This window comes from Phyllostomus hastatus, unplaced genomic scaffold (genome assembly GCF_019186645.2).
Source record: "Phyllostomus hastatus isolate PE091 unplaced genomic scaffold, TTU_PhHast_1.1 phas_scaffold_78, whole genome shotgun sequence".
Taxonomy (NCBI): domain Eukaryota; kingdom Metazoa; phylum Chordata; class Mammalia; order Chiroptera; family Phyllostomidae; genus Phyllostomus; species Phyllostomus hastatus.
In genome coordinates this window covers 854,940-867,252 of record NW_025334041.1, presented here as the reverse complement: position 1 = coordinate 867,252, position 12,313 = coordinate 854,940, and the positions used below count along the sequence as shown (strand labels likewise).

The 12,313-nt window shown below is 70.4% G+C and overlaps 1 protein-coding gene across 1 annotated transcript in view; it reads left to right on the top strand.

The window, feature by feature from the left end:
• The first annotated feature begins 5,441 nt into the window (after nucleotides 1–5,441).
• The window catches only part of PKD1L1 (polycystin 1 like 1, transient receptor potential channel interacting), a 44,604-nt gene continuing 37,732 nt past the window's right edge, over nucleotides 5,442–12,313 (top strand). Inside the window, exons 1-8 of the mRNA XM_045828850.1 lie at nucleotides 5,442–5,500; nucleotides 5,794–6,104; nucleotides 7,071–7,244; nucleotides 7,597–7,716; nucleotides 8,092–8,260; nucleotides 8,680–8,919; nucleotides 9,405–9,537; nucleotides 11,784–11,990. Of these exons, the coding sequence (XP_045684806.1) occupies nucleotides 5,442–5,500; nucleotides 5,794–6,104; nucleotides 7,071–7,244; nucleotides 7,597–7,716; nucleotides 8,092–8,260; nucleotides 8,680–8,919; nucleotides 9,405–9,537; nucleotides 11,784–11,990 (1,413 nt within the window). The remainder of the gene's footprint in view (nucleotides 5,501–5,793; nucleotides 6,105–7,070; nucleotides 7,245–7,596; nucleotides 7,717–8,091; nucleotides 8,261–8,679; nucleotides 8,920–9,404; nucleotides 9,538–11,783; nucleotides 11,991–12,313) is intronic.

Here is a 12,313-nt window from a genome sequence, read left to right as displayed (position 1 = left end):
ACCTCTGGGCTCCCGCCTCCCGGGGTCCCCGCTGCCTGCCAGCCCTGGGCACAGCGTCGTTTCTCCGGGTGCACCTGTGCAGGGGGCGCACACCGCCCGTCTCTCGGCGCCTCTGCGGACGCAGGAGTGAGGAGGTCGCCTGGAGCCAGAGGCAGGGGCGGGCAGGGGCGGACGGGAAGCTGCTCTGTGGCTCCTCCGAGTTTGTTTGCATGACCTCGGGGGCTTTCTGGCGTTGGCTCCAGTGCGCCGCCCGGGGTGACGTCCTGCCACACAGCACGTTCTAGTCGGGGCCTCACCGTCCCTGCTGTGAGGCCTGTCCCCTCCCCGGCCTGTCGCGGAGCCCCAGCTGCAGCGCTCCGGGGCCCCGTGCACGGCAAAGCCAGGCCCACAGCGGCCGGCAGCCCGGGTTTCTGCTGCGGAGGGTGTGCCCAAGGCTGGGGTCCCCAAGCACCGGAACGACGCTGCTCGGTGCGCACGGAGGGCACTGCTTCTTAGCGTGAGCTGCTCGTGAGGGAGCGTCCCCTTGCCCACGGTACACGGATGCACTCGGCGTGCTCGGGGATGTAACACGCATGTCCAGCCGTGCGTTGCGGCCCTGCCGAGGGACACGGCGGGCCCCCCAGGTGCGCCCTGAGGCAGCTGGTTGGGCAGGCCCGCCTCGGGGACCCGCCGCGGCCCACGCAGTGGCGGCAGGCACGGTGAGAGCCCCGGACTCGGACTCCGAGGGGAACCCTCCCTTGTGCTGTGGCTCAGGGGCGGGGACGACGACGGCACGTCTCAGGGAACAGCCGCCCGCCCACCGCTCCGCGGACCTGGAGGGAGCAGCGTAGCCCCAAACACGCTGTGGCGACGCGGCGTCCGTGGCGCTCGAGCCGGCGTCTCGGCACTGCAGGTGCGGGCAGTGCCGACCGTGTGGCTCTGTGGTTCCAGGGAGCGGCGTGGCCGAGGGGGCGTCCTGGGAGTCGGGACGGCGTCGCTGCTGCGTCTCAGCGGGACGGGCAGCCTCGCGTCTGTGGGGGCTCTGCCTGGGCCTCTCAGGAGCCTTGGGCGCAGTGGCAGGGTGGGGGGGGGGGGCTCCTGCCTCCCCATTGGACTCAGGGAGACCCCCGGCCCTGCTTCACCGACAGCACCCCGAGGCCGCCGTCCGTAGCTCAGGGAAGAGCAGGCTCCCGGCCAGGCCCCGGAGGGCGGAGCCCTCACACCGCAGCCTGGGGATGGCGGCCTCGCCATTGCCAACCGCGGCGGGGCCACAGTGCACCGGGGCTGGGTGGGGCTGTCCCCGTGGTCGTCCCCAGGCCCACGCCCCCCGGGGCCACCCTGGGCCCGTGCCAGCCGCGGGGGGGACTGGCGTGCAGGCAGCTGGTCACCCTCCCCGCAGGGACCCTGGCTGGGGCCCTGGCTCCCCGTGGGCGGTGACGGGTTCGCGGTGTTCAGGTTCGCGGCGGGCGCTGCCCGGCGGTGGTCACATTGACTCCGTTTCCTTCACGTGCTTTTGAGAAATGACCGAGCTCAAACGCTGTTTCTGCTGAGGCGTGGCTGGCACCGTGACGGTCACCGAGTCCCTCCAGGGGACCTGCTGCAGGTGTTTTTGCAGAGGGAGCAGGGGAGGGGACAGAGGGAGCAGCTGGCGGCTGACATCTGCCCACACTCCCAGCGACCAAAGGACCAAACGCCTTCGGGGACAGCCTGTGGGGTGGAGACGCTGAGCTCCGACATCCGCTTTGACCCTGGAGCCGGTGGGGAGGGCGGAGCCCCCGCTGTGTGTCCTCTGTCACCGGGGTGACGAGTGCAGCTGCTCTGTGGCCTCAGGTGACTCTCGTTAACACCCTCCAGGACACTTTGATCCCAGGGACGCAGCCCCCCCCCCGCCGCTCTGGGGAGGAGCGTTTCCAGGGGCTCCGGGGGCTGTCCCCAGATGCAAGCCGGACCGGGGGAGCCTGTGAGCCTGGAGGCTGTGCCCGGGGCTGGGGTCCAGGCGAGCGGGAGCCATGGGCCAGGGCTGCGGGCTGCTGGCCTCGGCGCTGGCCCTGCTGACGCTGCTGCCGTCCGCCCCCGGGAGCCGCTCGGAGGGAGGTAAGGGGCTCTCACCGGGATCTGGTGGTTTCCTTCCGTTCCTGCCCCCGTGCGACTGGTGACAGATGTGCCCGGCCCCGCGCCCCGGATGGCCCAGCGGCGGGCCGGGGAGGGTGGGGGCGGCGTCCAGAGAGCGGAGCACCCGGCCGTGCGCAGGGTCCTGCAGAGGGGGGGGCCCTGGAAGTGACTGGCACCTCTGCTTCCTGGGAAACCAGGGTCAGGTGTGTGCAGCTGCTCCTCACGCGCTGAGGTCTGGGGGGCTGGGGGTGCGCCTGCCGGGTGCGTGCCCAGGTGAGCTCCGTTTGGAGCGGCCGGAACCGGGCCTGTCCCGAGGGCTGCGCCCGGGGCCCGTTTCCCACGGGGACGAGCCGTTGAGTTGCTCTGCTCTGTCTGAGCCACGGGTGTGACCCCCCACACACACCCCAAACCCCTGCGACACCGGGAGGCCAGGCCCGGGGGTCCCTGCCTCAGGAAGATGCACCTCAGCGCCTCCCTTCCACCTGGGGCTGAGCGTGGGGTGCCCACAGGCCCTCAGCGTCCTGCCCAGCGCTGCCCTGCTCCAGAACATTCCGCAGTGACGGGCGTCCTGCGTCCACGCCCAGAGCCCTCAGCACTGCGCTGATGCGATGAGAAGCTACCCCTGACCCCTGACCTTTACTTACCTGGGTTTGAACATGGGCAGCCCCCCGCGGCCACAGCCGGCTCGTGGGACAGGCGGGGACTGTCTCAGCCGCGTCCCCTCCTTGCTGCTCCTTGCTGTCCTCTGGCATCCTGTGTGGCCTCCGCACCCTTCAGTGCAGGGTGGTGTTGGGCGCCTTCGTCCGGTCCCGCCGGGAAGGAGAAGGTGGAGCGGGCGGTCATCCCCCTCTGGCCCTCGGGGCGGGGGCAGCGTGGGCGGGGGGCTCTGAGCCGGGCTTCCCACTCGACAGGCGGGTGACAAATGCCCTTCCTCCCGGTGGGAGGCCGCCGCCACCTCTGGGGGGCGCCGTTTGCAGTGGGTCCTCCCTGCGGGCAGAGGGACGTTTAAAAGCACGTCACCAGTGGGGCGAAAGCACACGTGCCCTCAAGTTGCTGGGATTCACCCGCAGCACCCACAGCAGGAGGGAACCAGGGGCCGGGGTGCCTGTGGGGGGCTGCATGATGGCGGGGACCGGGGGTCAGACCCAACGGCCCGTGTTAACCCCCCCGGGGGCTCAGGCTCTGGTGAGGCGCCGTCCTGGGAGGTGGTGACGCCTGGGAAACAGGGTCACACACACTTGCCTGGGCCCCAAGCGCCCCGCGGGCTCCTCGGCCACCTCCCCGGACCTTCCAAGCACCCCAGGCCCTCCCCCGGGAGCCAGCCTCCCCTCCCCCCCGTCTCCCCCCCTCCCCCTGTGGTCATCGGGGTGCCCCTCCTGATTCACCCCAGGCCGGAGCCGAGGGGGTGGCTGCAGCACGATGCCCGATGAGACGGGGGCGGGGAGGGGCAGCGGCTGCCCTTCGCTGCGGTGAGCAGCCTGGAGCGGCCTGGGCCGCGGTGCCGGCGTCCTCCCTGGCTGGCCCCCCTCAGGGTCCCCGCCGGCCCCTGGGTGGGTGCCCCCCGGGCAGACGCCTGGCCCCACGTCCAGCGTGTGGGACCAGAGGGGCCTTCCGGGAGGGGCGAGGGGACCGTGTGCTGATGAGGGGTCCGGCGCGGCGTCCCTTTGTCCCGGGGCAGACGACGGCAGCCGGGGCTGCTCCGCGTCCTGTCTTCCAGGCGGTCTCAGAGGAAGCCGGCCGGCCGGCTGTCACGGCCGTGACCTGCCGACCCCAGGGAAGACCTCGACCCCGAGGGCCTGGGAGCCGGCCGGGGGCGCTCCCGTCGGCCGGGAGGGGTGAGCTGCCTGTCCCCGGGGGCTGTGGGCTGACGTGCAGTCCGGGTCCTCCAGCCGTTCCCCCGTCAGGAGGGTGACCCGCCCCGTTCCCTCCGACGGGGGCGGCGCAGGGGGCGGCGTTAGGGGCTGCCCGGGTGGGAGGTGTGTCCTGGGTGTCACCCCACCAGGCCGTGGGGGTCGGGGCCTGCGGTAGGTGGTCACTGGCGAAGGGCACGGTGGGGCTGGCCCGTCCTCGGGGACACGTGCCTCGGCCCGTCACAGAGAGTCCCTGAGGTTTCGCTGGGCGATGCGTGTGGCCCAGGGGGTCCCGCCTGACCTCCCGTGTTCTCATGTTCTGGCCTGTGAGAGACCCGTGTGGCGGCTCAGGGCAGACCCTCTGCCCAGGGGCCGTCCTCACGGCCACAGCCCAGCCTGGAGCCACCGTCTGCCCCTCCCCGTGTGCCCCGGCCCTCCCTGTGTGTGTCCTCGTCGCCCTCTGGTGGCTGCTCCGTGGCCGTCACACCAGAGCCCGGCTCGTGGAAACGGCTTCTCCTGTGCTCAAGGTCAAACACATAGCCAGCCTGCAGCAACCACGGGACGCCGCAGAGCGTCTGGCAGCCGGCTGGCTCACTGTCCGCACTGGCCGTGGGCCCCCAGGTCCTCGGAGAGGAGCTGGTCCTGGCAGTGGCCTCCTCGCCGGGCTGAGGTTGCCCCCGCCCCTGCCTCTGGCTGCCCCTTCCCGCCACGTGTCCCTCTGGCCAGCTGCCCCTGGACATGCCACGCCCCACACGGCGGCTTCTGATGGCCGCTCCTCGGGGGATGGCTGAGACTCCTGGAGCCTGGCCGCTGGGAAGCTGTGTGGTGAGAACGTGATGGCTGGACAGACATCAGGTGGCCGTGGTTTCGGTAAATCTGAGATGTGCCCTGTGCCCAGTGGCGCGTCCCACCAGGACGCGGGCTGCAGCCCCCGGGCCGTCTCCCCGGTGACGCCAGGAGTCAGGAGTCCCCGAGAGCCTCCTGTCTGACGGCACCAAGGGCTGCAGGTGGAGCAGATGATGTAACCGCGGTGAGCCACGGTCAGTGCGCCCCCAGGGCAGGCGGCGACGGCAGACGGCTTTCCTTTCTTTCCCTCGTTCCAGGGGCCCCCGGGAAGCCCCCTTCCAAATCACCAGCTGCTGGAGCAGCGGTGGCCCCGGTCCCCACCGTCACCTGACGTGTGTGGTTGGGGAAGCGGACGGCACCTTCCAGGTGGGTGTGGGGACCCACCTGAGCTGGGGGCGGGGCTGCACGGGGCCCCGCCTCCGCGGGCCGGCTGGCTGAGGACACGCACCAGCGCCGAAGCCGCCGGCCTGTCCTGACCCTCACCGGGGTCTCCGTGAATTCCAGCGCTCCTGTCCCGCGGGCCCCTGCGGCCCAAAGGTGGCGGCCCCCTCCTGTGCCGTGGGACCGCCACGCTCTGCAGGGGACAGGGCCCCCGAGCGGCTTCCCAGAATGGATGTCACCTCGGCCGCTGTCCCCGTGGGGACCCCCGTCACGATGGCCGAGTGTGCTCAGACCAGCACCCCAACGTCGCAGCCGGCCATCTTGCCCGGCAGGTACGCTGAGGGTGGGGTGAGGCCAGGGTCCCCCCGCAAACGCCCTCATCCGGGGCCATGCCCAGAAGCCAGGACCCCACGTCAGAGGCGGTGCAGCGTGGCCACTGCTGTCAGAGCGCACAGCAGGGACACCTCTTGGGGAGACAGCCTTGGAGGTGCTGACGTAGGTCCACAGCCACGGGGGGGCCCCCTCCTGCGGGGACCTGCTTCCTTCCGTCCCCGGCCACGCTGGTGACGCGCCCCCAGGTGTCAGGCTGCCGTGAGAGCTTACGCTCCCGCCCCTCTCCCCGCAGCCCCCGTGGCCCTCCTCCGGGACCTCTCCACGCCCGCGGCCCCCTCGCCTCCCGCCCCGGGGACCAGCGGCTGCAGCCCTGCGCCCAGTGTCACCCCGGACCCCCGCCGGCCCCGGGCCCCGACGGCGCGGCCGGTCCTGCCACCCACCGCTCACCGCAGGCGGCGCTGGGCCTGGGGCTCCGGGTCCAGGTGGCCCCCACGGTGGCTCTCTGCCTGGCGGTGGATTTCGGGGACGGATCGGGGGCTCAGGTGAGGGTCTGCCGCACACCCAGGGACGTGGCCGTCACCGCCTGCCACCAGTACAGCACAGGTACGCGCTCGGGCTCAGTGCCGGGAGCAGACGAGGGTCAACCGGGCGGTGCACAGGGACACTGGGGCAGAGGAGCCCCCGGGGCAGGACTCCGGCCTTCGGACAATGAAGGTCCGGACCGCACCCCGCCTGCCCTCCCTGCACCCTCTCCCCCAGCCCCTCCAGCCCCGGGGAGGGGAGACAGCGTGGTCTCGCGCGCAGGGCAGCGGAGGCCAGAGGGCAGGGGGTTGTCCGAGGCCGCGGGCGGACACGCTGGCCGGGCGTCCTGCGTGGGAAGGGGGGGCAGGTGGGAGCTGTTGGCCGGGGCTGTGGGCTTTGATCTCCCGTCCTGCCCTCCTCGGCCGGTTCGGTGGACGCGCACTTGGCCCCTCGGCGGCCGTGCCGCGGTGTGGGGGCGGGGTCACAGGGCCGGAGGGGGCTGTCAGCCAGGGCAGCGGGGACGTTGGTCACACACCGGGTGCCACCCGCCGGCTAGCCGGCTTCTCACACGGGAGCAGCAGGAGAGAACTCCAGGTGTGCAGGCACCTGTCCGAGCCCACCAGCCCAGCCATCGGACGGGCCGGCCCGCCGAGTCCCGCGGGGCTGTGCCCTGGGCAGTGGAGGCAGGAAGAGTTGGGGTCACTCTGCCGCCCGCGATGGTCGGGCTCCGACGCGCACCCGCTGGGCGGGGCATCGGGGTGCGGGTCGCCCAGCTGCTGCCCCCGGGACTTCCCGCTGCCCAGAATCAGCCGCACGGCCCTCACGCAGGGCCCAGGGCCCAGTGACCTCGCCGCCCCCTGGTCAGGAGGGTGCCCCCACCACGGTGCCCCCATGCTTCCCGAGCCGCCGTAGGGGACGCGAGCCCCCACCACGGCCCTGCTCCCACGGGAGAAGAACGGGAGGCGACTCCAATGGTCATTTCTGCGTCGGTCCCCCCCCCACGGGGCCCGAGAACTCAGCCGCCGTGCGTATCCCTGTCCCGTGCAGGAGGCGTCTACGCAGTGCAGGCGGCTGTTCACTCCGAGTCCCCCGGAGGTGCCCTGCGGCTGGGGCCTTACTACGTGGCGCTGGGCCGGGAGGGCGCGGCCGTGACCATGAACGCCAGCAGCGTCCACGGGGGCCAAGTGCTTGCCTTCAGCGGCTCCCCTGCGGGCCCGAGAAGTGAGCCGTCCGTGCACGGGGTGGGGCGGGGGCGGGGCAGGGCGGGCGGTGGGCACTCCCGGGGGTCGTCCTCGTCCAGAAAGCAAAGCTCCTTCCGGAGGAGCGGACGCCGTCCCTCCGCAGGGCGCTCTCCCGCGAGACCACGGGCAAGGGGGGAAACACGGACGTTTCCGTGAGGAATGTCCCGGCAGGGCTTGTTTCCCCGGCCTGTCGGACTCCGGAACTTGGGCTCCCCGGTCGGCCCGTGCTGGGCTGCCGGAGGGCGGGCGGGGGCGTGGGAGACCCCCCGCGTGGGGCGGGGGGGAGTGGACTCCCTGCTGAGACCGCCCCCCACTGGCCTCCCGCCCTCCAGGCACCGTCGTCACACGCCGCCCGCCCACCGCGTCCTCCTGCACCCTGTCCTTCACCGCCCAGGCCCCCGGGGGCGGGGGGCCGGCCTGGGCCCCCGTGGCCGTCCACTACCAGATGCAGCGTACGTGTCCACTCCCAGGTGCGCCGGTCGAGGTCAAAGGCCACGGGCAGCCCTGGGGTCCGTGGTCAGCGCTGCCGAGGCCCCGCCTGCCCTCGAACGGGTGCGGCCCGGGGACTCTTCTAGAAGTCACGGACCCCAAGGCTTCCGTCGGAAGGCATGCACGGGGGGGTCCACGCGGGCGGTCAGAGGAGGTGGCCGGGCACTCCGTGACAGGGGCCCTGGGCCCCCAGACTGCCTGCGCTGCCCCGAGTATGGCTGGCGCTCAGACCGCAGGCCCCCCCCCCACTCACGGCTGCGCCCGCGCGGGAAGCCGGGCCTAGCCGCCCCGGGGACACCCCATTCCCGGGGCCACCCCAGCCCTTCCCTCTGCCCCAGCCGTCGCTGTCCACACGAACGGAACCGTGTTTGCCACCGACGTCGATGTCACTTTCGTGGCTGTCACGGAGGAGACCACGCCGCTGGAGTTCACGTGGCTCTTCGGAGACGGTGCGCCCGTGAGGACGACGCGCAGGAGCGTCAGGAGGCGGCTCCGCGTCCCCCGGGGGTGGGTGCGGCCGCGTCCCAGGGTGCTGCTCGTGGCGCGGGCTCCGCACCGTCCGAGACGCCGGGCTGCCCCTGGAATGACTCAGGGACCCACGCACGCTGGTGCCGCCCGGCGCTTCCGTGAGGGCACGCAGGCGGTGGAGGGGCGGGGCTGGCAGCCGGGCAGTCCCAGGTTCAGGTGCCACCCGCCCCCCTCGCGGCAGAAGCGAGCTCCTGAGGGAGGTGACGGCACAGCACGCCCCAAAGAGGGGTGGTGCCACGCCCCCGTCCCCCGCAGGCGGAAGCCACCCCGGGTGCTCTGACAACCCTGCAGACGAGCGTCAGCTCCCGCCTTTCTCTGGAGCCACGGGGCGCCGCGCTCTCCCTGCCGCCCGGCCCTCGTCACCCTCTGTGCTTCCCGGGCCCCGGCCCCCCCCACAGGTACCGCGTGCTGGTGCGGGCTTCCAACGGGCTGGGCAGCGTGGCCTCGCGGCCCCACCGCGTCCGGGCACAGAGGAGAGTCGTCGCTGGCCGGCTCGTGGCGGCCTCCTGGGCCCCGGTGGGTGCCGCCGTGGCCTTCGAGTGCAGGCTCAGCTTCGGCACCGACGTGGCCTACCGGTGGGACTTCGGGGACGGCGCCGGCGGCCTGGGGAACAGCTCCGCCCGTCACGTCTACGGCAGGTGAGGCGCGTGGGTCTGCAGGACCCGCCTGTCTCACCTCCAGGACGAAGTGGCACCGTGGCCCACGAGGGGCTGCCCTGTCCCAGGTCCAGACGTCTTGCATGGTGGCCCTTTGCGTCACCTGCAGAGCAGGCGTGCCCTCCCCAGCAGACGCGACCCGCCCGGCCGGGGCTGCCTGCCCCATGGGTCCCGGTCCTGCGTCTCCCCCGGCTGCGGCCCTCCGCCCTCCCTGGGCTGGGCCGGGTGCCTGTCCTGTGCCTCCCGGGACGGGACCACCACGGCTCCGGGGTGCCCATCACATGGCGGCCCGGGTCCCCCCAAAGTGGACAGAGGGCCAGGCTGGGGCGGGGGGAGGGCTCCGAGGAGGGACGTGGTGGGTCCCCGTGAGGATGCCCCTTCCGAGCACGGCCGGTGGCATCCATCTGGGGCCTCGGTGCCGGACCCCTGACCGGGCGTCCCGGTGTCTGTGCCTTGCGCCCTCCCAGGGAAGGAGAGGTCACCGTCCGGGTCCTGGCCTTCAACGCCGTCAGCGCCGTCTCCCTCACGAGGCGCCTGTTCGTCGTGCGCCAGCCCTGCCGGCCGCCGCCCGTACGCAGCCCAGTGCCGGCGAAGGTGCAGGTGAGGCCCCAGCCCCCGGCCCGGGTGGCGGCCCTCCTCCAGTGGAGGCCGTGTGGGGACGCAGCGTCCAGGCTGCCCCCTGCATTCGCAGGAGGGTGCCTGTTGGGGCCCAGGGCCCGAGCCCCCCCCCCCCCCCCAGGGAGGGACATGCCTTCCCTGGCCTCCGAGTGCACCCTGCCTTCTCCGGCCCTGAGGCCCCGCCCGGTGTGCCTGCAGGGGTGTCTGTGCGGCGCCTGTGCCGAGAGCAGGGCTTCCGCGGAGCCGCGGGGCCGGGGTGCAGGGCGCCAGAGTCAGAGAGTCGGCTCCGCGCCCGCGGAGCACCTGCCGCGGTCCCAGACCGGGGCCGCTCCCTGTGTCCTCCGGCCTTCGATGAGGGCCCTGGTGTCCTCAGAGCCGCTCTTCCCACCCGGGGCGGGGGCGCCCAGGCGACACGGGGCGTGAGCACCCCCGGCTCGGCTGCGCCCCCAGGAGCCCTGTGCGGCCGCCGGCCCGGAGGGCAGTGCTGCGCCCCCTGCCCCAGACGTGACCCCCGGCCCCAGGTGTGGCAGGGAGCCGAGGGCGCCAGGGCCAGCCCAGGGCCAGGCCTGCGTGCACGGACCTGTGTGGCATGTGTGTTTACATATGTGAGCGTGCGTGAGCACCTGTGTGCTCATGGGCACATGTGTGATCGCAGGACTGCGGTGCTGGGGTAGAGCGTGACCGTTTTCCTTGTTATAAAGTCTCCGATCGCTGAGTGTGGTGGCGGCGTGACGTCCCACCACGTGTGGGAGCCACCCCCTCGTCCCGCTGTCTCCCGTCTGCTGGCCCAGCGGCAGCGGAGGTGCCCTGTGCCCCGTCTCCCTGCGGGTGGGGGCTTTCCCCGGCGTCCCCACGGCTCCGGGACCCAGGGCGGGGCCGCCGCCCCACACCCAGCCCTCGGCCCGTGGGTCGGCCCCTCAGAACCACTTCTCAGCCGCCCCTCCACCCCTCCGGCGTCTCACGATTTTGTCCGTCTGTCCTCATCAAGGGGCTCAGAACCGGCATCTCAGGGTGAATGAAGCTGGTAAACCCGGCAGTTTTGCGAGGAGTGGAGGAATGCTTTCATATTCAGAGTAGAAAAAGTAAAAGTAATCTTAAAGTGATTTAAATCATGACTAAAGTCACTTAAAGCCGAAGGGGAAATTCCGTTTGTAACAAATACCAATGTTTTAAAATCCTTTTATTTCCCAACTCTTGCCCATTTCCAACTTTTACGGGAGGCCTTCATCAGAAATCCTCCAGGGGGCACCATGCGCCCGTGGTCGGCCGCAGCGTCTGCGCCTGCCTTGCACGTGGGGGACTCACAGCCTCAGCACTTGGTTACATTGTTGCACAGGCCTCACCTTTGTCTTTAAATGCCGCCAGCGCCCGGTGGGGCTCCGGGGCTGCTTTGGGGGCGCTGCTGCCCAGCCCTGGTCTCAGAAAGCTTCCCACCCGCCCAGCTGACCACTGCTTCAGCTCTGCAAGTACTTTTCAGCATTTTTCTAGTAAATATGCGAAATACTTTCAGAGTAACAACGCCAACATTACCACCAGAAATAAAACTTCTTCACGAGCCTTCAGATGCCCTCAGAATAATAGATCCTCAGGGCGCTGTATGTGAGGTCACTTGAAGGGCCTCTTTATCCTGTTGCTTGTTGGAAATCAGGTTACATTCCTTTCTTTCTAATGGCCAGAAATCTTTTCTTTTTGCTTCAATTTAAATTTTGACTCTGCAAAACATCTGCCTGACCTCAGAGTCAAAGCCGCACGATAAGGCAGGAACGCATGTGCTTGTCGATTCACAGCTTCGCTCAGTTATCTGTCGGAGGCTGGGAATCTTGATTTTAAATGATGTTAAAGTGTATTTTAATATATATTTGGCAAATGATTTTTCCGTTCCCTCGACTGCTTTTTAAAGTTACCCTTTTGATACTCAGAAGTTAGGAGTGTTGCTGTAATCCAGTCTGGGAACCTGCCCTTTGTATTTTCCCATGAATGCTGCCCTTAGGGGAGATTTTCCTGTTGCGAGTGGGTGAGCAGAGGCTCCGCCGTCCTCGCTGACCGTGCGCTGCTCTGACTCGGCGCCATCCTCTGCGGCTCGGAAGCCCTGAGTGGCCTAGTGCCTGGGGCCCGGCCCCGGGACCCCCACCCGCCCGCGCTCACAGGACTCGCATGCACGTTCTCAGTCCCTCGCCCTGGCACAGACGGGCCCCTGCCCGGCGCGACGCCTCTCTCCTCACGCGCAGGTGTGGAGGTCTCAGCCTGTGACCCTGGGGGTCGCCTTTGAAGCCGCCGTGCTCTGCGACGGCGCCCAGGGCCTTTCCTACGCCTGGACCTTCACCGACTCTGCCGGCTCGCCGGTGCCCCTGCCGCCCGCCGTCCGAGCTCACGGGCAGACCATCACCGTCCCCAGCTACACTCTGGAGCCCGGGAACTACACGGCGCTGGCCAAGGTGGGCTGGCTGCCACTGCCTGCCCCACCCACCCGAGCAGACGCGCCCTTCCTGCCGGCCTCCCTCCCAGGCGCCCGGCGATCCAGGCCTGCTCTGCCCCTGGGGGAGGGCTTTGGTTTTTTCCGATTCCACCGACTTTTCTGTAAGTCCCTGATACATTCGGGTTACAAAGGGAGCTCCGACAGAGCTGAGCTAAAGGAAGCTCACGACCAGGGAGTCATCTGGCCGACTGAGAAGGTTGTAGCCCGTGGACTGCTGGGGGCGCCGCTCTATCCGCAGGCCTGGAGCCCCCCCAGCTCTGTGCTCACACAGACTCGGGAAGG